At 42.8% G+C, this 27,325-nt stretch overlaps 1 protein-coding gene and 1 pseudogene across 4 annotated transcripts; one reads left to right on the forward strand and one right to left on the reverse strand.

The window, feature by feature from the left end:
* Positions 1–21: 21 nt before the first annotated feature.
* Positions 22–7,172, reverse strand: LOC139378770 (dol-P-Man:Man(7)GlcNAc(2)-PP-Dol alpha-1,6-mannosyltransferase-like; annotated as a pseudogene).
* A 165-nt stretch (positions 7,173–7,337) lies between these two features.
* LOC139378771 (cysteine-rich with EGF-like domain protein 2) lies at positions 7,338–11,745 on the forward strand. Of its 4 annotated transcripts, none has more exons than XR_011628326.1 (11): positions 7,361–7,704; positions 8,110–8,192; positions 8,398–8,508; positions 8,717–8,808; positions 8,896–9,072; positions 9,230–9,328; positions 9,440–9,523; positions 9,691–9,786; positions 10,695–10,835; positions 11,336–11,446; positions 11,574–11,745. XR_011628326.1 is itself a non-coding variant. In XM_071121262.1 (10 exons), the coding sequence occupies exons 1-10, from the start codon at positions 7,573–7,575 to the stop codon at positions 11,343–11,345; spliced, it is 981 nt and encodes a 326-aa protein (XP_070977363.1). In that variant the 5' UTR covers positions 7,338–7,572; the 3' UTR covers positions 11,346–11,745. The 4 variants fall into 4 exon arrangements, 2 of the variants coding, with proteins under 2 accessions (XP_070977363.1, XP_070977362.1); XR_011628327.1 differs by having other exon boundaries at positions 10,695–10,791; XM_071121262.1 differs by having other exon boundaries at positions 7,338–7,704; positions 10,695–10,791; positions 11,336–11,745.
* The last annotated feature ends 15,580 nt before the right edge of the window (positions 11,746–27,325 follow it).

The following is a 27,325-nucleotide window of genomic DNA, read 5'->3' on the forward strand; positions in this document are numbered from 1 at the left end:
TACTAGAAAAGTTGGGGCACTACCTGCCAATTTCACTTAGTGTGATGTCATGTTTAGTAGGGAGAAAAGTGGTCTCAAAGCATGTAATATTGCCTCAAGTGGCACAAGTACTTCCTTGTAAGTCAAACATTTCCTCTTCAGTTTCTTTCCAAAGCTCACAATGAGCTGTTTTGTTCATATAGAAAACATTAAATGGAGAACTAGCATAATGAGTTCTTTGAACTTATTTCAGATTTTTTTTAAATGCACTGTTTTGAAGGATGGCAGTTATTGAACTTGGGTTATCTGACCACTGTTTGGAGGAAGTGTTAGACATTAAACCAGTTACCTGGTTTGGTGGAGTAAAATTGGAGGATTATGGATTAATTTAATTTGAAGTAATGAAAGGACTGTATACACTTTGCATGTGAAAGGAGATCTAAGCTGGCCTAACCAGATTTTTTTTTTTTAATATGTAAATGACAAAGCAGGTGATCCTATCAATATCTGGTTCCAACCAACATATCCCAAAAGAGTGATTGAAAACAGAACTCAATACACTGCAATTTAGTTGTTATTTACAATTTGGTCATAAGAAAATACTAAATCCTGAAAAACTACATCACTTTCCTCAGTTCAACTGGGATGCTCAGGGTCAGGTACTCTTTCTAGCAACAACAGTTTGTCTCCCAGGGTTATACTGAAGAAAGGAAACCAAAAGGCATTCAATGTCATGTTGCTGTAACCTTGGATGAAGGCCAAAGGCACGTGGGAGTCTTTGAGTAGTGCTATGTGGGTGGCATTGGCCTCCATCAGAACATAGGAGTATGTCTTCATATCAGGGTGTCCAGGGCCAATGTCTTCTCTCTTGTCGTACCTGACAATAGAACACAAAGCTGAATCCTTAGAATGCCTTTAGAAGGTTGGAAACAGTTATATTCCAGAATAGAAAACCTAGTCAAACTAACCTCCAGTTTCTGTTCAGTTCTAAGAAATGAGACATCTGAGAAGCAATGGATTTACATACAACCTTTAAATCAGTGTTTTTGCAACCATGACATTTTGCTCACTGTCTGATTTGGTAACTGATATAACAAAAAAATGTATAACCTCTTACCAAGTGATAGTGAGTAAATGAATGCTCCCTACTATACTTTTAATACTTTTTCTGCAAAAGGTGGTTAAACGCTCACTCAAAATAATTAAGGTGTGTAAACAGCCTTGACGCGCATTTACTCTCTACTACATCACTGCTCTTACCTGATGTAGATGGTACTAGTTTATGCAGTATCTGCACCCCCCCGGCCTCCAGGGTAGTTGTGATGGGACACGTACAGAGATATGTTGGAGTATGCAGCATTTGTCACCAACTAGCCAACCACGATTAAGGAGCCAAGTTTATACATCCAATATTTGTGGTAGTTGTTCAGACTGTAGGACAGAGAATTAAAAGGTTTTCAACATTAATTTTATGTGTTTTCTCTGTCCATACAACATGTCCCCTGAAAGACAATTGAACTGTGACTCCAACATCCTGAAGGCCAAAAATATAAAAATATGCACTAATCATGTTTTTCCAACATTAACACTAAATTGACCTCCCTGAACAGACAACAATCATGCCAATAACAGCCTTTTTCTCCTTACATGTAGGAGCAGCCCCGTGCGGCCACTATATTCAGCACAGGGAAGGTGTAGAGGATAAAGCGTAGCTCCTTATGGGGCAGGAAAGAGTAGAGCAGGATAAATCCTACAGTAGGCAGCAGCAGGGTGCGTGTCCGTCTGTCAAGCAGGCCTAAGGGGACGAACAGCACTGCGCAGCCTAGACCACAGGGCAGAGCAGAGTAGAAGTACCACAGAAAGGGGGCAGTTTACTGGGGGAGAAAGTCAAGGAAAGGTAGCAAGTTGTTTTCAGGTCAAAAGTGGGCTCTCCGTGGTGAGTGGAAAATTAACCCATTTCATAATATTATCACAAACGTTTATACTAACTCAGAATCAATCAAGGAGAAGCAGGTGTCTAAAGCTGTGGTGAATTATTTAATTAGTTGACTTTGAACATTGTTATGGGTTTATAACAGGCATTGAGTGAAGTGAAGGATATTCCCCAGTTGGAGCTCTTGTTCAGGGTGGTGTTGTACCAGAGTACCTGGCCCTCGGGCCAAATCAGCTTATTCCAGAAGAATGAGTCAATGCCGACAGTCAAAGCTGAAACAGACAGGAGACAAAATTAGACGTTCATCTAAAAGAGCTTATACATTTATAACACTTCTAATCGTGAAAAACTACAGGGTATGTATGCATTTGGTCCAGGCAAGCTACAGCACACCCAACTCATCTAACTACTATAGCTTAGCCAGGTGTGTTAGTGCTGGGCTGGAGAAAAAGCCTGCACACCCTGTAGTTATCCAGAACCAGAATTAGTCTTTCTGATAACAGATTTACCTAGTGACAGAGCACCTGCAGGAATGGCATAGTAGAGCAGTTGAAGGATCCCTAGCCTTCTACTCAGTAATGACATGAGCAGCATCAGACCCAGGTAGAGAGACAGTTCTGATCTAAACACGATGATGACGAGAGTAGAGAGACAGGAAAGACCCGTACCTCTGCCCCATCCATGCAGTGAACGCCAACAGGACTAGGGAGAAAACATAACAGACATTTAACTGCACAAGATTACCATCAGAGAAACTGCTGGAAGAAAAAACTCCTAAAATACGCTATATATACAAAAGTATGTGGACACACACACGTTGCTAACAGGTATACAATTGAGCACAGCCATGCAATCTCCATAGACAAATATTGGCAGTAGAATATCCCTTACTGAAGAGCTCACTGATTTCAACGTGGTACCGTCATAACATGCCACCTTTCCAACAAGTCAGTTCATCAAATTTCTGCCATGCTAATGCTACCCCGGTCAACTGTAAATGCTGTTATTGTGAAGTGGAAACATCTAGGAGCAACAAACAGTTTAGCCGCAAAGTGGTAGGCCACACAACCTCACAGAACGAGACCGTGCTGAAGCACGTAAAAATCGTCTGTCCTCACTACCAAGTTCCCAACTGCCTCTGGAGGCAACGTCTGCACAATAACTATTTTTTCGGGAGCTTCATGAAATGGGTTTCCATGGCTGAGCAGCCGCACACAAGCCTAAGATCACTACGTACAATGCCAAGGGTCGGCTGGAGTGGTGTAAAGCTTACCGCCATTGGACACTGGAAACGCGTTCTCTGGAGTGATGAATCACACTTCACCATCTGGCAGTCCGACGGACTAATCTGGGTTTGGCGGATGCCAGGAGAACGCTACCTGCCCCAATGCATAGTGCCAACTGTAAAGTTTGGTGGAGTAGGAATAATGGTCTGGGGCTGTTCTCCATGGTTCTGGCTAGGCCCCTTAGTTCCAGTGAAGGGAAATATTAACACTACAGCATACAAGGACATTCTAGACGATTCTGTGCTTCCAACTTTGTGGCAACAGTTTGGAGAAGGCCCTTTCCTGTTTCAGCATGACAATACCCCTGTGCACAAAGCGAGGTCCATACAGAAATGGTTTGTGAGATCGGTGTGGAAGAACTTGACTGGCCTGCACAGAGAATAACTTGACTGGCCTGCATAGAGCCCTGACCTCAACCCCATCAAACAATTTGGAATGAATTGGAACACCAACTGCGAGCCAGGCCTAATCGCCCAACATCAGTGCCCTACCTCACTAATGCTCTTGTGGCTGAATGGAAGCAAGTCCCCGCAGCAATGTACCAACATCTAGTGGAAAGTCTTCCCAGAAGAGTGGAGGCTGGTATAGCAGCAAAGGGGGACCAACTGCTCGGCCTCCGACCGCAAGGCACTACAGAGAGTAGTCCGTACAGCCCAGTACATCATTGGGGTCAAGCTTCCTGCCATCCAGGACCTCTATACCGAGGAAGGCCCTGAAAATTGTGAAAGACTCCAGCCACCCTAGTCATAGACTTATCTCTGCTACAGCATGGTAAGCGGTACCCGAGCGCCAAGTCTAGGTCCAAGAGGCTTCTAAACAGCTTCTACCCCCAAACACAGGAGTGACAGTTGCTGATAATGGGCCTCTGTACGCCTATGTAGATATTCCATTAAAAATCAGCCATTTCCAGCTACAATAGTCATTTACAACATTAACAATGTCTACACTGTAATTCGGATCAATTTGATGTTATTTTAAATGGACAAATTTATTTTGCTTTTCTTTCAAAAACAAGGACATTTCTAAGTGACCCCAAACTTTTAAACGGTAGTGTACGTCACATTGATTTTGGCACAATGATTTCCTACAATATTCAGTGCTTCTTTTCTCACAGAAATTGAGCCAACAGTGTAGAATTGTAGCCACCAGGAAATGGCAGAGCGATTTTTACACTGGCCACTTGATCCGATATCCACTACATAACAGCTTTCCCATTTTGACAACGGGTGCCACTATGGCAGGAGAAATCAATAGTTGAATATCACAGCCAATCACATCACTGCGGGTAAGTAATACTGTGAAACACTATCCACTATTACTGCAGATATTATGGACATTATAAAAATATATATTATTTCCTGTAGTACTTTTAACACATTGGTGGACATTTTTATTATAGATTTTAATCCTACATGAGGCTTGTTTCCAACAGAACTTTGATACACATTTTTTCAGTACAATTTATGTATATTAGTTTTCATCCAAGATATTTTATACTACAATCATGTCTACAATATATCAGTGTCTCTTACCTATTGGCATTGCAAATACATTGGGGAGGGGTCTCGTGCTGTAGAACATGAGATGGAACTGTGAGGCGCAGGTGAGAGAACAGTCCCGCAACTGTTGACCCAAACTGCCTCCGAACCTCCCTCTGCATGCGCCATAGAGATAGTCACACACACTCCCAGGCAACCTCGTACTGGACAGCAAAAAGGTACACATCAATACATTTGAGTAATTGGGCTGATTTGTGAAAGACCTGTCATTTACATATCAAGACGTACTTGATTTAGTTTGTGGCACTATGGAAACAATTGAGTAGTCCCAAAAGTGAAATCTATTGTATATGGATATCATACACTGCTCAATAAAGGGAACACTTAAACAACACAAAGTCAATCACACTTCTGTGAAATCAAACTGTCCACTTAGGAAGCAACACTGATTGACAATAAATGTCACATGCTGTTGTGCAAAAGGAATAGACAACAGGTGGAAATTATAGGCAATTAGCAAGACACCCCCAATAAAGGAGTGGTTCTGCAGGTGGTGACCACAGACCACTTCTCAGTTCCTATGCTTCCTGGCTGATGATTTGGTCACTTTTGAATGCTGGCGGTGCTTTCACTCTAGTGGTAGCATGAGACTACAACCGACACACGTGGCTCAGGTAGTGCAGCTCATCCAGGATGGCACACCAATGCGAGCTGTGGCAAGGAGGTTTGCTGTGTCTGTCAGCGTAGTGTCCAGAGCATGGAGGCGCTACCAGGAGACAGGCCAGTACATCAGGAGACGTGGTGGAGGCCGTAGGAGGGCAACAACCCAGCAGCAGGACCGCTACCTCCGCCTTTGTGCAAGGAGGAGCAGGAGGAGCACTGCCAGAGCCCTGCAAAATGACCTCCAGCAGGCCACAAATGTGCATGTGTCTGCTCAAACGGTCAGAAACAGACTCCATGAGGGTGATATGAGGGCCCGACGTCCACAGGTGGGAGTTGTGCTTACAGCCCAACACCGTGCAGGACGTTTGGCATTTGCTAGAGAACACCAAGATTGGCAAATTCGCCACTGGCGCCCTGTGCTCTTCACAGATGAAAGCAGGTTCACACTGAGCACATGTGACAGACGTGACAGAGTCTGGAGACGCCGTGGAGAACGTTCTGCTGCCTGCAACATTCTCCAGCATGACCGGTTTGACGGTGGGTCAGTCATGGTGTGGGGTGGCATTTCTTTGGGGGGCCGCACAGCCCTCCATGTGCTTTCCAGAGGTAGCCTGACTGCCATTAGGTACCGAGATGAGATCCTCAGACCTCTTGTGAGACCATATGCTGGTGTGGTTGGCCCTGGGTTCCTCCTAATGCAAGACAATGCTAGACCTCATGTGGCTGGAGTATGTCAGCAGTTCCTGCAAGAGGAAGGCATTGATGCTATAGACTGGCCCGCCTGTTCCCCAGACCTGAATCCAATTGAGCACATCTGGGACATCATGTCTCGCTCCATCCACCAACGCCACGTTGCACCACAGACTGTCCAGGAGTTGGCGGATGCTTTAGTCGAGTTCTGGGAGGAGATCCCTCGGGAGACCATCCGCCACCTCATCAGGAGCATGCCCAGGCGTTGTAGGGAGGTCATACAGGCACGTGGAGGCCACACACACTACTGAGCCTCATTTTGACTTGTTTTAAGGACATTACATCAAAGTTGGATCAGCCTGTAGTGTGGTTTTCCACTTTAATTTTGAGTGTCTCCAAATCCAGACCTCCACGGGTTGATAAATTTGATTTCCATTGATCATTTTTGTGTGATTTTGTTGTCAGCACATTCAACTATGTAAAGAAAAAAGTATTTAATAAGAATATTTCATTCATTCAGATCTAGGATGTGTTATTTTAGTGTTCCCTTTATTTTTTTGAGCAGTATATAATAGCAGCAAGACTTAGCCATCAGTTGTGTGTAGAATTTGGAAGCCTCCAGTAGTGACAGCAGGTAGATTAGTGGGGAGCAGACCGTTGATAGGAATACAGGTCCAAGGAATGTCCTTGACACCACACCAGGGAACTCATGGTGGTCATACTGGTGAGAAATTGGGAAGATACTGTCAACATCAGCAATGGATTTCTGGCATTTGTCATTGTTTGGGTGGGCACAAAATAATATATGGGCATGTAATATTGCAGAAATCTTTATCAAGAGATGAAAAAGATCCAGTGTAACACTGTCAACAAGCATTTGCACCATACATGTGTAAAGAAGATTAGCTAACATTTAGCTAGCTACCTTTAGTTGGCTGATGTATGTGTAGTTATGAGTCTTACCTTTTCAAAATCAAGTCTGTGATAAAGAATATCATGCACTGCCTGTAAGTTGAAACTCTCTTCAACTTTTGTAAAAGGTCAAATAAACAAATGTAATAGAGTCACCGAAATTAGTAAAAACAACAGTGATTTCCCAGACGCAGCCCTCGGCTCTGCCATGACGTGAAAGTATATTGGAAGTTGACGCATGCGCACAAATCTGGAAATGTCAACATCTTTTGGGTAGAAAGAAGACGTATGTCCCACGCGTGGCGAAATATCATTGGTAGTCACAGTGATTGATGGGCAAAATGACAAATCACGACAAGCCACAATCGTACCAAGAGGGGGTGACGCGGAAATAAAAAAAAGGTAGCTCCTTTTTTCTTCCTGCATGTAAATATTACTTTCGTACGCTTTGGGTAGCTAATTTCCAATACATTGTTGTATATGTGTATAGACTCTGTGCTACACGTTTTAGGGATAGGAAGCTTGCTGGCAAGTGTCTAGTGTGTAACATTAACTATGATATGAAACTTCGAGTCATTCAACTGCTTTCCAGTTACTGTTGTTACCCAGAATGCTATCGTTCAATCAATTATTGTGGCTATTTTGTAGCCTAGCTTTTATTTTACTATCACAATGCACCTATGCAAAATACTTAAAAAGCTCATGTAATACCTGCAAACAGATAGCTGATAACTTCAGTAAGGTACGTTTGAAATGTTCTTCTATGTATAATTTGCCTTGGCTAGCTGGGCAGTGCTATCAATTGGTCTGAATCAAACCGCAACCAATTGATGTGCTTTTATTTACCAGTGGGCAACCAATGATGGTGTATTGTGCTTGTAATGCATTCATGTAACCAAGCCCTTCTCTTCTGACCTTGATGTAGGCTATGAAATGTGACTGAGCATCATAACACCAGTGTACTAGGCAGTCAATTAACGTTAGACCAGTTTATAATGTGGGAGTCAGACCTAATAACTGGCTAACGTGTGCTTTTTACACCCAGATTATCAGACAGTCCTGTAGTACATTTTCACCATTGATCAAATGACTGCCAATATCTGTGTCTAGTTAGCTAGTCTTCATCCTCACACTACTGTTCCAACAGGGATTGGACCGAACGAAAAAGCAGAACTTTGGTGGAGGAAACACCGCTTGGGAGGAGAGGGCACTTTCCAAATATGAGACAAGGTAAGATTCCTATACACCACTCATCATAATACACTATTCCTCCTAATGCTGGACTGTTGCAGTGCTTATCGCATATCTGCTTGCTCTGATCAGTGATTGCTAAACCTATTTGTCATGCTGACCCAGACCACGTATTCTCTGACGCAGTGGCACAATAGAAGCTGATTTTCTGTCTCTTCCCTTTGTCTTCTCCCCCTCTCCTCAGTGAGATCCGCCTAGTTGAGATTCTGGAGAATCTGTGTGACAGCAGCAGCTTTGACTGTAACCACATGGTAGAGGAGCATGAGGACCACTTTGAGACCTGGTGGTTCAAGAGGTGAGTACTTGACTGCTCAGCTAGAACAACAGGGCAGCACATGTCTCATTAGCACAAAACCCCTTAGTCCTTTTACTTCTCCTGGAGCATAGGCCACTGACATCAGACTTCAAGACCCCACTATCTTTGTCCTTGTGGAATCTCTGAACTTCCAGGCTACAATTCAAATGTGTATTGGGATTTTTTAAATCTCACTCTTCCAATCCAGGCAAAATAAGCATCCTGATCTGTATAAGTGGTTTTGCGTTGATACCATCAAGGTGTGCTGTTCGACGGGAACGTTTGGCCCTGATTGTAATGGTAAACACTTACTCCTCCAAAACCACTTTATTTGACTAATACCAACCAGCCATGGGGGAATAAAAATAATCTGTTTCCTCCTGACAGCCTGTATGGGGGGTTCTGAGAGGCCTTGCCATGGCAATGGCGTGTGTGACGGTGATGGAACACGAGGGGGTAACGGCAGGTGCAACTGTGACCATGGTTACAAGGGGGAGTTCTGTCTGGACTGCATGGACGGATACTTCAATGAAATTAGGAACGACACGTTTTCACTATGCACAGGTAATTGATTTATTATGTTTGCATGTTCATTTTAACAATGGTTTACACAAATCCAGTCCTTTCAGATCTAAGCAATGTGCCTAGGGGACAGGCTTTGTGTCTTTGGAGCAGGGCATGCATCTCAACCACCTTTCCCACTCAATTCCCTACACTACAGAGTGCCACACCTCCTGCAAGACCTGCACTGGTATGACCAATGAGGACTGTGAGAAGTGCAAGACTGGCTGGGGGGAGGATGATGAGAGGACCTGTCTTGGTGAGAGACATTTTTATACCTTTTCATGGCATAATAAGTACTTTCCCTGTCATGAATTTGACATCAAGCTCAATCTCCCTTTTCTTGTTCCTTTTCATTGTGTGACCCTAGATGTGAACGAGTGCTTGAACGACCCTCCTCTCTGCAAAGAGGATCAGTACTGTCTGAACACGGATGGCTCGTTCTCCTGTAAAGGTACTGTAAAACTGGTCTACTACTTAGTGAGAGGATGATATTTACTATGTTGTTGGATGGATACAGCTATTGTATAAGGGACTGAAAATATAAACATGTATACTAAGCTATTTGTAGTAAACTTTAAACAAGTATTAACATTTGACCTCTGTTCTCCTCTCTGGCAGGCTGTGACGAGTTGTGTTCAGGCTGTACTGGGGCAGGGCCTGATAAGTGCCAGAGCTGTGCTCCTGGCTACCAGGACACAGAGGGCACCTGCACAGGTAGGGAGTCATGGGAATCTGCATATGTGGAGTGTGTCTGAAAGTGGGCTTTGCAATTCAAGTGGGAGGATCAACACACGTGGGTGTATTGAAAAGTAACCACTAGTTGGGCAGATTTGTGTGGCTGCATGCTGCTTCCTTGTAGCATTTTAGCTAAGCCTAACCCCTTTCCTAACCTTAACCTCATTCCCCTAACGTACCTTACTGGCTTAGTGAAAATGCTACAAGGAAGCAGCCACTCAAGTATTGTGGCAACTAATCTGCCCAATTAGCTATTTTGACACACACACTGGTGTTGATCCTCCCACTTTTCTATCTTGCAACACCCACTTTCAGTATGGCCCTGGTGGAATACTGAGGAAGTATCTTCCTTTCTTCCCTCCTTCCTTTTCTTCATTATTTTATCCTTCCTCCTTTCCCTCCCTGATATAAGCCACTGTCAGTTGTCCAGCCTTACGTCAGAGAGTGCTGTTGAGACTACTGTAGACCTTCATTTCAAAACTGTTTTAATAAGTTAATTGGTGCTGTGAATATATTTGTAAGTGTTTTATCTAAAAAGGTTAACTTTTGTTTCAGTTTCACTTTTTTATGACATTCACTGAGGATGGTACTGTTTGTTACTATACAAGTACTTTGCCAACTGTTGATGTACAATGACTTTATAAAACTTCTGTCTGATAACCTCTTGTCAAACAACTTTTCAGGAAATGGAAAGAATTACCATATTTTTCCCATTAACGAACATAAAACTTCAGAATCTATTTTGAATACATTTATCTTGGTTCTAGAGTCATGACATTAGTACACTGAGGGGAGTTAATGCCTTCAATAAATATAACAAATTATATTAATTGGCAGAATTGTGTCATCACAGTGCCGAAAACCAATTTGATTGTCGATCTGTTCAGATGTGAACGAGTGTAAGCAGACTGATGCTGTGTGTACTGCGGAGAACCAGGAGTGTTTGAACAACAAAGGAAGCTACATCTGTATCTGTGCCAGCAGGTACGAGGAACAGGAGGGAGTCTGTGTCAAAATACCAGAGCCAGGTAATCAATAACAACGATCTGGACTAGTTTATTTATGAATTTGAAATGCATTATATACATGATGACAGCACTTTAATTGAGTATAGTTATCTTGTGTTATTGAAATATTGTTTTTATGTAATAAGTCTTGTCAACCGCAACCATAAATTACATTAAATCCAAATTAAATCACTCTGACTTGGCAAGTTAAGTACACTGTAGTTACTACTACAGTAACCATATACGATCTATGAAATACTGCAGACGCAGTTGTATCAGATTACTCTTGGTTGACACTGTATTTGACAGCAGTGCGTGATCAAGCAAGTATGTGATATAATTAGATCCTTCATTGTCCTCAATGAGGTCATTCCTTTTGCAGCATACACTATACGTGAAGACAAAATAAACACACAAGGATATTGTGTTGCCTTGTACAGAACATGAGTTGAGGGGTGTGGGACTTGTGCTGATCAGTTCTTATTTTCAAGTGCTGTTGGTTTTGTCTTTGTTACCTTCAGAGGAGAATGAGGCAGAAATAGTGACATGTCCAGAAGAGCACGAAGACCTTTGACCTCAGGAAATTAACTAATAGGAACAAACCAGGAAGAGCATTTGGAGTAAATTATGAGGTGGGTGTCACCCGTGAGACTACACCCCTATAGCTCACAGCATCAGAATATATTAAGGCCACTCCCTTTAAAGCATTACGGCTACATGGCAGTTGATCACTCGACATGCATACTGCACTCTTTACAGATTTATACCTGTCGCTCATGGATGGACAGCCAACAGAATGGCTGAGAAAATTAAAGATTCAACCCCCAAGTACTCTGGTTCTTGTTTTTGCTGTGATTAACCCAAGTGTTGTCTGGTTTTTAAATTCATGCAGGATTTTGAACGTTATTCAAATAAAGTTTGAGAACAGAAATTATCCTGCATATCTCTGATTTTATGCATCTTTCTGGATTAGCAGTGCCTAAGACGTCAATGCAAATTTAAATACTGTTGTAGTTTTCAAAGTTGAGCACAGAGTGGCACCCTAATCACACAGAATATATCTCAATTCCGCTGGATGAGGAGCTGGTTGAAACCTGTCCTGGCTGGTGCTTTCCACACAAAAAAAGAAGTCGCAACTTCCTCCACCTCACACACACTGCTTATTACCCACATTTCCTCTCCTCTGTCTGTGGTACTTCTCCAGTGTTTCATCTGCTCAAAACAGCAATGTGTGCCAAAAGTGAGATGAGACTTTAGTTTACAAGAACCCTCAATGATATTCCCCATCTGTGTGCATAATGGCTTTGTTTTTTGCACCCAGATGCAAGATGTTACGTCACCTTTGTAAAGTAAGATGGGCCAAGATCACCCTATTTAGATTTACACACAACGGAATACAACCAATGCAATTCAGGTTTGTATAGATAGGTTAGGGGGAGTAGTAAAAAAAAAAACTTTTTCAGGACCCTGTCATTCAAAGATAATTTGTAAAAATCCAAATGTCTTCCCATGCTGCTTCAATGAACCATAAACAGTTAGTGGCCGTTCCACAGGTGCATGTTCATTAAGACACTAACAGCTTACAGATGGTAGGCAATTAAGGACACCGTTGTGAAAATTTAGGACACTAAAAGAGGCCTCTTTACTGACTCTGTCAAAAGACAGATGCCCAGGGTCCCTGCTCATATGCATGAACGTGCCTTAGGCATGCTGCAAGGAGGCATGAGGACTGCGGATGTGGCCAGGACAGTAAATTGCAATGTCCGTACTGTGAGACACCTACGACAGCGCTACAGGGAGACAGGCCGGACAGTTGATCGTCCTCGCAATGGAAGATCACGTGTAACAACACCTGCACAGGATCGGTACATCTTGAACATCACACCTGCGGGACAGATACAGGATGGCAACAACTGCCAGAGTTACACCAGGAACACATAATCCCTCCATCATTGTACAGACTGTCTGCAATAGGCTGAGGGAGGTTGGACTGAGGGCTTGTAGGCCTGTTGTAAAGCAGGTCCTCACCAGCAATCACCGGCAACAACGTCACCTATGGGCACAAATCCACCGTTGCTGGACCAGACAGGACTGGCAAAAAGTCGCAATTTTGTCTCACCAGGGGTGATGGTCAGAGTCGCGTTTATCGTCTAAGGAATGAGCGTTACACCGAGGCCTGTACTCTGGAGCGGGATCAATTTGGAGGTGGAAGGTCCGTCATGGTCTGGGGCGGTGTGTCACAGCGTCATCGGACTGAGCTTGTCATTGCAGGCAATCGCAACGCTGTGTGTTACAGGGAATACATTATCCTCCCTCATGTGGTACCCTTCCTGCAGGCTCATCCTGACATTACCCTCCAGCATGACAGTGCCACCAGCCATACTGCTCGTTCTGTGCGTGATTTCCTGCAAGACAGAAATGTCAGTGTTCTGCCATGGCCAGTGAAGAGCCCGGATCTCAATCCCTTTGAGCACGTCTGGGACCTGTTGGATCGGGGGCTGAGGGCTTGGGCCATTACCCCCAGAAATGTCCGGGAACTTGAGGTGCCTTGGTGGAAGAGTGGGGTAAGATCTCATAGCAAGAACTGGCAAATCTGGTGCAGTCCATGAGGAGGAGATGCACTGCAGTACTTAATGCAGCTGGTGGCTTATTTTTTTATCTTGAACCCCCCCCCCCCCCCCTTTGTTCAGGGACACATTATTCAATTTCAAGTCATGTGGCTGTGGAACTTGTTCAGTCTGTCTCAGTTGTTGAATCTTATGTTCATGCAAATATTTACACATGTTAAGTTTGCTGAAAATGAACCCAGTTGACATTGAGAGGACGTTTCTTTTTTTTGTTGCTGATTTTAGTTTTTGTGATGCCCTAATAGTGCTCGGAAACACAAGGAAAGCTGAGCTTGCAACACTCCCAACTCAACACTGTATTGCAGTCAGTTAGGAAAGTATGTGTTCGCGTCAGAACAGGTTGCTGTGGAGACTTAGTGATGCAATGAGTAGTCCTTCAGCTTTGCTCTTTTCCAACATTTCTCTCTGTTGCTCTTGCTTTCAAGCTCAAAAACAACAATAGACTGTGAAGATTGACATGGAAGTCTTTGCAGCTGACAGACCAAGGCACTTCAAACGGAACTAGTACGCTCCATTGATGCTCTTTTTAGCCTGCATTCTAACCCTTTTGTGGAGTAAATCCCTGCCTGAACTGTCAAATGGCCTCTGAAGTCTAAAAGTAAGTGTATGTATGTGTGTGTGTGTGTGTGTGTGTGGGTTGGTTGAAGGGCTGCTAGGCTCTCTTCCACATCTGTTGTGGTTCTGTGCTGCCAGTAAAGGCCAGCTGAGGTCCACATGGTCCGGTTATACTCAGGGTGACCACAAGGACAGGGAGTACAGACAGACTTCCCAAGGGATGATGAAATAGTTTATTTTCATTCAGAAATGCTTTCGTGAGTTCAAGACAGGTGTCATCCATTGACACGTTTACATGCATCTCTGGTGTCATCACCCCTTGTTAAATTGTCTGAGACTGTAGGCCGACCAGCTGGTTGGGCTTGTTGATGACTGGTTTTGGATGGGCCTGACCTTAATGAATGTCATGCTATGATCTGAATTCACTTCTCTGAGGGCAGTGTGCCAGAGGATGTAGAGTCAATGATGGGCCACGGAATTGCAATGCAGGATACTTGTTCCCCCCTTTCCTCTCTCTGGCTTCAAACCCAGTGCCCTGTCTTTCCCTCTCCTCTCACCCCTCCAACTGTGGTTTCGGGTTTGGATCACTGCAGCGCAGTGAAGCAGTTGCATCGTCGTTTCGCTTAGGCTACTGCCTGATGTGGCTCGCTTCTTTCCTCTGTACTCTTCTGATGTGGTCAGGTCTGCTTTTTCTACACACAGCTGGACTGAGAAACCGATGTCCATCACTGAAGCCTGGACAAATTTATAGCCATGCAGACAGTTAGAGAATGGATAGTCAGAAGCCTTGGATGTGTGTAAGGTTGTCCCAAATTGTACCCTTTTCCCTATATAGTGCACTACTGCCCTATGGTCCCTGGTCAAAAGTAATGCACTACATAGAGAATAGGGTGGACTTTGGGATGGACCCTGAGTCTGAGTAGAGGGGAAACCAGCTGGGGCCTGTATTGTGGCCTGAGGCAGAGTAGAGGAGCTGCTTGCTGGGAAATTGTATTGTTGTGTGAAGTGAATTAATTTCCTGGCCTGACTGACTTGCCCTCCCTGTGACCTCTGTAACATGGCAGACCCCTAATGTTGAGATACAGGGAGCTCTGTGTTATCTTAATGCTGCTGATATACACCCGTCAGCAGCTGAGCACAGAGTGTTTATACAGTGGACTACTAACACTTCTGCCTTTCCATCACGATGTCATTGAGTCGCTCACCCTCCCTTCTAGCTAAATTAGGGTGATGCATCAATGCCATTGAAAAGACCTATGATGAATATCCATAATCTTTTCACTTATTCACAGCAGCTTACTTTGGTCATTAGTAGTGCACTATATGATGTATTACTCTGATGAAAAGTATTGCACTATGAAGGGAACAGAAAGTGATTTGAGTCTTGTGCTCTGCTCCTAGGAGTGTGTGAATGTGCTGTCTTCTGCAGTCTGATGCAGACCTGAGTCAGGCAGACAGCAGCATTTTTCTCAGGAGGGAGTGGCGTTGGCACACACACTTCTGCTGCGCAATGCTACTGAGAGACTGCAGACAGACTGGTCAGATGGATTGATGTTGCCCCTCTCTCTGATATCTGAGCCAGTGTGTGTGTGTGTACACACACCCTTGCACGTTTACGTGTGTGTCACCGCTCTGATCTCTAGCACACACACTTCAGGAATTATAGGACTTTGACTTTCATCTCTCAGGAAGGCTTTGTCTGGTTTCCACGAGACGAGAGCTGCACGCCAGCCTCAGCTCAGTGCGGTCAATCAACATCGACTGCATTGCTTGGTTGAAGAAGAGAGGTGCCATGACTTCAGCATTTAGTGGTGTTGGCCTGGGCCATGTTTTGTAATGATGTAGGATGTAGACAAACATGGAGGAGCAGGAACAAGGAAGCTATGAGATGATGTATCCAGTCCATGAGGCACTTGGAGGGAATAGGAGGATGTTTGAAGAGCTACTTTCTGGCCTTCAGTATCTTTCAGACATTTCTATGAAATGTTTGAAGCATTTTCTCAAGACTGGCCATCAGTCTGTTTTAGGCATTCAGGTGAAATTTCACATGTCTACTTTATGGAATGGTGTGTCGGATGCACAGTCCTTCAATATAAAATCAATCGATGTTTAGTCAGCATAACATCGAGCCATTGAATCATCTGCATTAAAATGTTATGATCTAAATTATGCCATGATTACTTTCTTTAATCATACTGTTATGCCTTTTTTGTTTTTTATTACATCACTTCATAATATTGAGACTGTATAGGAAGGGAAATTAGTCTTGACTTTTGTGTAAAGTCTGTCTGTAATAAACCCAGCTACCACATCACAGAAAACCATAGCCACAACAGTTTCAAAGCAGGTACCAGCTCATATGCTGCTTATTAAAACAGGCTTTATAGTGATCCAGATCTTGTATATGTGTTTCAAATGGCACCCTATTCCCTATATAGTGTATTACTTGGGGCTCTGGTCAAAAGTGGTGCACTACATAGGGAATAGGGTGCCATTTGCGACGAAGCCTTTTGCTTCTGCGTTCTCTCTTCTCTTTCATTTCCTGACCAATATCATCTGATTCTGTTTCATCTCGACCGTGACCCTGAGTGGGATTGAGAATAAGATGGGTTCCTCTTTGAGAATCTTATGAGGGTTTAGCGAAGTAATTCACACACTATCATCTTGATCTACTACTGGATGTTACTTAACTTAAGCACATAACATTTGCCAGTTTACCATTTTTAAAGAAGATGAAATTGAAATACCAAAACATTGAATGACATTTCGAAGGACTGTGTTTTATGACACATCACTGTAATGTAATCCTGTGAAAATAGAATGTAGGTTTGTATTGTGTTGTTGTTTAGTCACATGGTACAGTGGAAAGCCACTCCACCATGTCATGTGTAACTTACCTCTCCCTTCAGAAGAGTACTTCAAGAGTTCAGGGTACTTTTAATACTGCTGTGAATGTACAGTACATCTACCACTTGTCAGACAGTTATGTCACCGTTTGTGTATTGTCATTGGAAATTAATCAGCAGCTGTAATGAAAGTGATATATGGAATAATCACATTTTGTGAGCATGTTCACGTGTTTATGCACATGTGTGTATTAGAAAGTGGGTTGGGTGGAGGGCAGAGAGAGAGAGAAAGACAGTGATGACTCTGCAGTCCCATTCCTGCCGGGTAAAGATTGAGGCAGGGAAGAGTGCTGGGCCAGCTAGCTGCCTTCTAACAGGTCAGCAATTCGGGGCATATATCAGCAGCTCTTTTGGGCACACTTGTTTACACATGTCAACCTATTGCTAATCTGAGTATCATCCTTATTTTCTCATATTTTAATATCATGGAACATCAGTCCTTGCGGACATAGCTCTGTGAATTTGAGAGTGGTTACATTTCTCCAGCCCCATCCCTCAGCTTTGAACAAAACTGTGGCGGGGAGGCCACGTTTTTATTGTTTCAACTGCTGATTGCCGCTTTAAGGACCGTTTCCTAGTCAGACTGCCAGAATTTTGTAAAAAAAATAATTATGTTGGTATTTTTGCCTCAGTTTGTAGTGGCCCAGCTTAGTTTGTGGCCCAGTTTATAGCCATTGATCTAGCTGCTCTTACGTAAGCGATGAGGGAGCTTCCCTTTTGGAACACTCCAGGTAGAATTTGCCTCTAGGCAAAGATCTAGGATCAGCTTTCCCTCTCCCAATACTAAGCAAAACCATTAGAGAAAAAAAAATCGAAACTGACCAGTGTATTGGAGATGTGTGTCACCAACACCCATTCATTTTCTCCCTGCTGAGCCCCCATTCAGCCACCTGTATCAGTGCATATCTTTGCCACAGGGGCTAACATCCTTTCCCCCTCCCCACCTCTCTCCTCCTGTCGTTCTTTCCCCTCCACCGCTCTCCTCTTACCCTCTCCTCCCTCCTTTCATCCTCTCATCTCTTCTACCTGAGTAGGATGGTTCTGTACCTGGCCTGTGTATCATATCCAGCCAGTAGTAAAGCGTTAGAAGAGGAGGTGGGTCCTGTGAGTCTACAATCCTCAGAGGAGGGACAAGCCTGGCCTACTGCTACAGTCTGTGTACGCATGCCTAATTCATAGGAGAATAACAAGCCATCCAGCCGCTTCCCCCTCCATCCTTTCCACATGCCTACTCCATTCCCTCTTTTTGTGTGGTTACATGTTATTGCCTAAACTCTAAACCCTTCTCAATGGTCCGATTGACAACTTGGAAAACGGCTCAGCGATTGGCCGACGGTGAATGAAATAGCTAAGATATTGAACATATTGGGGAGGCAGCGTGAGTGTTTTCACAACACCCTCGTAGACCTTTTCCTGCACTCTGACCTCAGGATAACGCATGCATCAAGGGTGTCATAATACTTTTGTTCCTACCTCTAGTTATCTGTAGAGGAATGCATGAATTCTTTTTTTCAGGCCAATTTTCAAACTTAGAGTAGAACTTGGTGGCAAAGCATGGATGAGAACACTTTCTTGTGCGAAATGCATGGCAACAAATGTATCGTTCAATATTCATTTTGTGAGATAGGAAGTTGGTCAGATCTGGCTTTTGGCCCCTTTTCCACCTCCCCTCCTCCCCCTGCCTTCCCTCTCTGCCTCCCCTGTAGCCCACACTGCTCGCAGAATGTGACCATTTAGTGGGTGGAGATGGGAGAGAAAATAGTGTTCTTGTGATTGTGTGTGTGCCTATATACGTCATTCCTCCCTGCACCTGTGTGTGTGTGTGTGTACTGCGTTCACGCCGGCTTCTTGTTTTGAAATGCAACCTAGGTCCAGTGAAAGAGTTCCTAACTAGAACAAAATGTAGAGGCTCCCGCCACACACAGCTATGCCCCCAGCTCTCTCTGGTCTGCCAGCATCCCAAATTGCAGCCTGTTCCCTGTAGTGCACTACTTTTTACCAGAGCCCTGCTCTCCTCAGTGTTACACGAGCCTAACAGGCTCTCTGTGGTGCCTGGTGTCACCTTGCTCTGTTGCTCTAGTCCCCAGTTTCCACATTCAGAGCCCCTGGGCTGTTCTCCTGGCCTACCTGGCCTGGACAAACAGAGCCAAGTGAGGGAGCCTGTGTGAGAGCTGAGGTTAAAATGTTCTCTTTCACTCAGTCATGGATACTTTCACACACATACACTCTTACACTTACTCAAATATAAATAGAGAGAGATATGCCTGGTGGAGACATGGAGTAGACCTGATGACCTTGACCAGAGGGAACCGAGCATCTCTCCCACACAAACAAATAACCTGCTTGCAGCCAGGGGGCAGTGGCGACCCGCTCTGCCCCACCTGTTTAGCAAAAAATATACATACATTCCGACTGGGAAAATACATTTGGAACGGTCATCGAACTCGGAATTCCAAGGCTCCGACATGAAGATCACTGATGTCATGATTCAACCATGTTTTTTTCAGAGTTCCCAGTTGTCTTGAAAGCACCATAAATCCAGAGAATGCCAGACTTTGATAAGGTTTGATGACCAAATTTGCCCACAAGAAGGACCGCCGCGCCTCCTTCCTGTTCAAGTGAGCACAGCAAAACAAGGTGAGTCCTAAAATGTTGTATGCTGCCACATACATTTTAATATGCCAGGGAAATATGTATACTGTAGCTAAGAAAGTAATACTAAGTGTATGTTGTGTAGTAAACCATTGTAGCAAATGTGCCTCACCCTAATAATTTGGTCCCTTTCCCCTTCATAACTTACTACTGTTCTGACTTGATGGTGCACATGTAGCCTATAGCCCATTTTAGAGAAATGTTATCAAATATTGTAAGAGCTTCCATTGTCTGCTTATATGCCCCCTTTATTTATCCTACAGTTCTAACTTGGTGTACAGGGATAATACTGTAAGAACGGCCCATGTTCTGAATTCTGTCGCTGTACATTTCAAAAGTCCCGAACAAATGGTTATATTGACTACGTGCGTCCTAGCTCTCTCATTAATGTCTTCATCAAAATGACAGATTGCCTCTTCTCGTCGTCCCCTTATGCCATAGTTTGTACATCTCAATTGTCAGTAGAAACCACTTTTGTTTAAGCAAGTCAGCCATATCAGCTGTCTTAATTTTTAGCATTTTTAAAAAAAGCAGTAAATAAGGCTGAATTAACTGTTTCGCTGCAAGACAGGGCTCTGCTTATAGCGAGGTGTAGCAGTGGTAAGGATTCACTAAATGCTGCTGAAAAGAAAGCTCTGCTTTTGGGCAGCTTTGTTTAGCCCCTAACAGTTTGTGGGCACTGTTATAGTGCAATTAATGTATTGTTTAGTGTTGTTTTGTGTAGTGGCTTTGCTGGCATGAATCACCCCTTTATTTATTATTTTTGCCCCACCAAGATTGAAACGCTTAAATCGCCACTGCCAGGGGGGCATCAAGGTCAAGCACAAAATATAAAGCAAAGATCTGTCTTTGTGAAGGGAACTTCTGTGCTTTGTCTGAAGTGGAATAACCACCTCTTTCACAAAATGCCCCCCTCTCTCACAAACATCTCCACCTGGTCGATCCTGTCGTTCAAAGAGGAACACATGGGGTGGTAATTGGCGGTACTGAAGCAGAGCTCTTGTTCGTTCAATCATTCATCCATCCCTCCCTGGTCAAGAACTGTGTTTCTAGTGTACCTCTTCTTCAAACAATCACTGTCTGTTTTCATTATAGCAGGGGAAACACTCAGTGGTTGGTGGGTGAACCAAAGGTGAACGGCATGGTTTTCTGTGAAACAGAAAGAGTGTAGTGTACCTATTGAAGGTAGATTAGTATGGTATGAAAGAGAAGGGTTGTATTTGATGGCTTACCCACTCGTGTCCCTGTGTTGTGGTATTGTAAAGTGTGATAATGCAGTTGCCGTGTTGCAGGAAATGTAGCCCTGGCCCAGTATAATGGCAGAGCTGCTGATGATGTTGCTGATGCTCATAGGTTCTTCCACAGTTCACAGAACATGCTCTGACCAATGACAATGGCTGCCTACTGGTGTTGACCAATGACAAAGACCCTCTGAAGGTCCTGGCCTGAGTCCAATTGATAAAACAAACAAATTAACAAAAAACACCATTCACAACTGTGAATGTGAATGTCCATTCTTATCATTCCTGCCGAAGTGGGGCCAGGACAGGGCCTGCTCTGTGTGTGACACCCTTGGTGACAGTATATGACCTGAATGACCTCTTTATACCAGACCTCCGTACATTTTCCTAAAGTACTATATCTCTATTGACAGCCATCTTGCACAAATATTCACCTCTTATTATCGGGGACTGGAGATTTTCCTGACCAGAAAAAGCTCTGGGTTGTTAGGTACTATAATCCTATATGTCATTCTGTCATGGTCCTGACAGTACATTTGCTCTTTGACTGCGGACAGCACGTGAGGTACACCATGGTTATACAGAGAGAAAAATCCTTTGGTGCCCTCATTGATCCAGAGTCCATGATAGACCATGAACTTCCTCACCACAGGGCACCAAGGGGTCGAGAGTTGGCTCTCCGTGCTCCCCTCCTCTCTCCTCCCCACTCTACACCTGGTTAGCTGGCAGGTATAACAACAACAATAAAACAGCCACGCAACATCTGAGGGGTATACTACAAAGCAGAATCAATGAGTTGGCCAGCTAACTTGCCTAAATATTCAGAAATAATTAAAACATTTTTTTTAGAAAGGATAGCTTGAAATGAGCATTGTCTATTTGACTTAACAACCAAAAACACATTGAAGTCTGGCTTTCTTAATGTTCTTGAAAATCAGTAGATAATTTGGGTTGTTTATGAAAGTTAGCTGGCCAACTCATTGATCCTGCTTAGTACGGATCTTAACTTGATCACTATTTTTTTGCAGAAAATGTACCTGCTGCATAGGAAATTCAAATGAGCCTGGTGAGTCTCTGAAAATGAGCAGTTATCTTTCTCCCCATGAGTGGGCAGTCATTGGGATCATTGCTTGCTCTCATCAAAATAATTTTCACTCTTGCAAGCTGAAACGTTATGCCTAGGTCCTATTACTGCAATGCAGTCATACACATCAACAACCGTCTTTTTATATAGCCATTAGGTTACGGCATGCAAGTGTCAAGTGTATCCTAAGGTCAAAATTCAGTTAAATCATGGCCTGGGGTGGTCTCGTGGTTAGGGTCACTGACTTGAGCATGCACATATAAGCCTACCAGGTTAGCATGGGTTCAATTCTGGTCCATGTCCTTCTGGCACTAATAATTAAATCCCACATTATGCCCACTCTGGTATTGGCACATGCGCTCTAGCCAACAGCTTGCATATACAGTGCAGGTATAGTTTATTACATGATGAGATTATTATGGGTAAAAGTGTTTTTTTTTTTTTATTTGTCAAATGGCAGCCAAGCATCGATCATCATGTCACAAGAATAAGACCCTCCATATTTAAAGGAGCATCAACCTATATTAATGGATTTAATTTATTTAACCTTTATTTAACTAGGCAAGTCAGTTAAGAACAAATTCTTATTTACAATTTTATTCAGATTTATTTAAACTTTATTTAACCAGATAGGCTAGTTGAGAACAAGTTCTCATTTACTACTGCAACCTGCCCAAGATAAAGCAAAGCAGTTCGACACAAACAACAACAGTTACACATGGAATAAACAAATATACAGTCAATAATGCAGTAGAAAAAGTCTATATACAGTGTGTGTGTAAATGAGGTAGGATAAGGGAGGTAAAGCAATAAATAGGCCATGGTGGCGAAGTAATTACAATATAGCAATTAAACACTGGAATGGTAGATGTGCAGAAGATGAATGTGCAAGTAGAGATACTGGGGTGCAAAGGATAAATAAATAAATACTGTATGGGGATGAGGTAATTGGATGGGCTATGTACAGGTGCAGTGATCTGTGAGCTGCTCTGACAGCTGGTGCTTAAAACTAGTGAGGGATACGAGTCTCCAGCTTCAGTGATTTTTGCAGTTTGTTCCAGTCATTGGCAACAGAGAACTGGAAGGAAAGGCGTCCAAAGGAAGAATTGGCTTTGGGGTTGGCCAGTGAGATATAGCTGCTGGAGCGCGTGCTACGGGTGGGTGCTGCTATGGTGACCAGTGAGCTAAGGCAGGGCTTTACCTAGCAGAGACTTGTAGATGACCTGTAGCCAGTGGGTTTGGCGGTGAGTATGAAGCGAGGGCCAGCCAACGAGAGCGTACAGGTCGCAGTGGTGGTTAGTATATGGGGCTTTGGTGACAAAACATATGGCACTGTGATAAACTGCATCCAATTTTTTAAGTAGAGTGTTGGAGGCTATTTTGTAAATGACATCGCCAAAGTAGAGGATCGGTAGGATGGTCAGTTTTACGGGGGTATGTTTGGCAGCATGAGTTATTTTTATTCCAAATAACTCCCTACTCCCAAGCATACCCAGAACATGATGTGTCCAACACCATGCTTGAAAATATTAAGTGGTACTCAGTGATGTGTTGGATTTGCCCCAAACATAACACTTTGTATTGAATTAATTTGCCACATTTCCTTTGCAGTATTACTTTAGTGCCTTATTGCAAACAGGATGCATGTTTTGGAATATTTGTATTATATACATGCTTCCTTGTTTTCACTCAGTCATGTAGATTAATATTGTGGAGTAAATACAATGTTGTTGGTCCATCCTCAGTTTTCTCCTATCACAGCCATTAACTCTGCAACTGTTTTTAAAATCACCATTGGCCTCATTGGTTTCCTTCCTCTCCGGCAACTGAGTTAGGAAGGATGGCTGTATCTTTGGGTGTATTGATACACCATCCAAAGCATAATTGATAGCATCCCCATGCTCAAAGGGATATTCAGTGTCTGCTTTTTTTATTTTCACACATCTACCAATAGGTGCCCTTTGCAAGGTATTGGAAAACCTCCCTGGTCTTTGTGGTTGAATCTACTTGAAATTCACTTCTCGACTAAGGGGCCTTACACATTATATCATGCATGCATGTGGTACAGAGATGGTGTAATATGAAAAAATCATGTGAACCACTATTATTGCACACAGAGTCCATGCAACTTATTACGTGACTTGTTAAGCACATCTTTACTCTTGTACTTATTTAGGTTTGCCATACAAAGGGGTCGAATACTTATTGACTCAAGACAAGCTTTTTATTTTTATTAATTTGTTTTAAAAAATCTAATAACATAATTCCACTGACATGGGGTATTGTGTCATTTTAAAATCAGGCTGTAACGCAACAAAATGTGCAAAATGTCAAGGGGTGTGAATACTTTCTGAAGTTACTGTAGGTGGTAGTAGTTCCCTATAATCAAATGTATACAGTGAACAGATCAGAGTGGCAGCAAGTCTCAAACCTATAATGATTGATAGCCACGTCCTTTTGATTTGTAATCACTGCCAGTTTAGAAGCCTTTGTTGAGGCCTCGACAAGTGCAAGTTATATAAAACACAAAATATTCAGAAATATGCTGTAATAGCCTGTTTGCACTAATCCCATGTAATTACAGTAAAATACTGTGAAACACCAACATGATTACAGTAACATTTACTTTCTTTCAATAGGCATATTTTACAGTATTTTACTGTGACATTGTTCTACATTTTCTAGTAACTTACAGGAATCTGGTGGGAAATTACTGTGATTATTACAATAAAATAGTTTGCACAAGCTAGAGATGCATCCAAAAGATATCTGGTTTTTAATACAGTCAATTTTGAAGACCAATGTATCCTTAAATAAAACAACATTCCCAGTAACGGTTACAGAAACGTTTTACTCGCTATGACTGTGATATTTGTTTTTTTTATAAACCTTAGATGAATGCACTGACTGTCTGGACACGAGCATCTTTTAAATGTCAAATGGAAATGTTAAAAATGGAAATTTGCAATGCAGACTGTTGGGTATTATTTTAATGAGCTCTGCCCTCAAACTATTTGTATTTTGATCAAATTTGACCTTGTTTTGGAGGCGGATCATTAGAACAATACTGAGCAGTGTGCTTTGCAAGTGTTCATATTTACATTTTGGTCATTTAGCAGACGCTCTTATCCAGAGCGACTTAGTTTAATACACTAAGGTAAACAAGAATATACCATAGACATAGGCAAGAAAAAATATGATTTTACTGTTAGCGAGAATGTTGTAGTTAAGTGGGCTACTTGCAAATCTATATTTATATTAGAAAATACAAAATTAATGTATTCTAATTCAATTGTTCCAAAATAGGCTTCATGAATTGTTGATCATGCCAGTAAAATACAAAATAGGTATGGAAAGTATTGAAATACCTATATCAAATACATGTAACAGAAATACTGCACATCTTTGGCACTAGCTTCATGCAGTGTAAATCTGCAAAGGTTTACTAACCACTGTGCATCCAGTAATGCATTGTAAATTCTAGAAATACAGCATGTTACTGTAGTCAGGTGTTCCAGTAATATGCTGTAGATTTGTGTTACAGTAAAGGTCCTGTAAATCTGCCAGTCATTTACTGTAAAAATTACAGGAAATGTTTTATAGTGCAGTCCACCCACACACACAACGTACCAGCATAACACTGCTCATTATGACAACGACAATAATAGCAACAATGCTGCTACTACAAGCTATTTACCATCACACTCTCTCTTTATACCCTAAGTCAGCATCAACAACAACAAACTGCTTCTGCAACCAGTACACTACCAGTGCAAAGTAGTCAACCTTATGCATATGAAACCAATAATATTAAAACTGTTAGTGCTAGATCCCATGGCAATATGTCAATGTGGGAAGATAACGATCTAAAAGCCAAGAGCATGATACTATGGGGGATGATACAAATAGGAGTACAAGTATACAATGAAGAGGGTCTCCCTATATCTCTCTTCTAATCTATAGTGTGGCCCATATTTTAGCTCTGGCCATTCTGTGAACCACAACTTCTGTTGGGTAATCCTATGAGCTGTGTGCCTGCTTTCAACTCAAGATAAACTTGCTGACCAGCCCCTTTATATTCCTACTTCCAAGTTACTTTCCGTTTTGTCCTTCTTGTTCGCAACACAATCTATGCTGACATGTCATATTGGCAACCAACGGCCATGCATGTATTATTCAAGGAACTCATGCGGGGAAAAACATACATAAATTGAAGGAATAGCATGTTTTCAGACGTTTCATCGAAGGCCAAGTGAATCGGAAGAGGTTGGAGGGCAAATGTAAACTGTCTTCGACTATGTGACAGATGTGTGTGTGTGTCAAGGCCCTTGATAGAATATGTGCTGGGCAGAAGTATGAAAAACAAGGATGTGTCTCTGAATCACACACACTCTAGGCAAGTCTCAATTCGCACCCAATAATAATACTGCGCTATTATTGACTTGAGCCATATTAGGCTACTATGGTAACAGCTAGGCCATGCACTACTGCCACTCCATCAACAGAACTCCCCAGCGGGTCAGAAAGGAAAGGATCTTAATGACATCATCTAAACGCTCCATGATTATTCTGAAACCATGACAGCTGGAAATTGGAATAAGTGCAATTCCGGTTCCAGGTTCCGTTCCATTCTACGGATGGATGGATTGGATGATGGCGGCGAAGATGTCTTGGACAATAAACCTGGTCACCATGGCGATGAGGGACAATAAAGCCAGGTGTTTACAGGATGTTGGTCCTGTGTGGGACGTCACCTCAGCCTCAGTCTGTGGTCTTCTGGTGCACACGCACGCACCAACACAATTTCACTCACACACACACAAAGATCCCTAAATAGCCTGGTTTCCATCCACAACAACAGGATGTCATCACTAAGGCAAACCACACTGGACAGGTCATCATTGTGAGCCATATGTTGACAGTAGAAATTAATGGGGCATTTCTAGAAATAGACATACAGGTAAACAGCAGTAGGTGAGTTACTTGACACCCGTAACCATTCAGTGGTTCGGTTGAGTTAACATTGACATACAGTATACAGCCACCACGATATTGTTGGAAGGTAAATATAGACAATATAAATTTGACATTAAATGTATCTATTTTAAATGACTGAGGTGAACTGAATGTTCTAGCTACTGTAGGTCACACACCTTAGCAGATACATACACGTGCACAAACACACACAAACTCTGTCCAAGTATTACATAAAAACACTGTTAATAGAGGACTCTGTATTCTACTGATACTGGTTTACATGAAGGTCAAGCTGAAATCCAGCCAGGTCACTCAGTACATGAGGAAAACACTGGTTAACTGTAACTCTTTTCACTGAAATTCTGTTATCAGCCCTTTCTTCACACTTTCTCTTTTTCTCTCTCTTTTCTCTCTCTTTTTCTCTCTCTTATCTTTCTGTGTTCCCTTTGGCTAAAATACCTCACCTACC

The sequence above is a fragment of the Oncorhynchus clarkii genome, chromosome 21, assembly GCF_045791955.1.
Source record: "Oncorhynchus clarkii lewisi isolate Uvic-CL-2024 chromosome 21, UVic_Ocla_1.0, whole genome shotgun sequence".
NCBI lineage: Eukaryota > Metazoa > Chordata > Actinopteri > Salmoniformes > Salmonidae > Oncorhynchus > Oncorhynchus clarkii.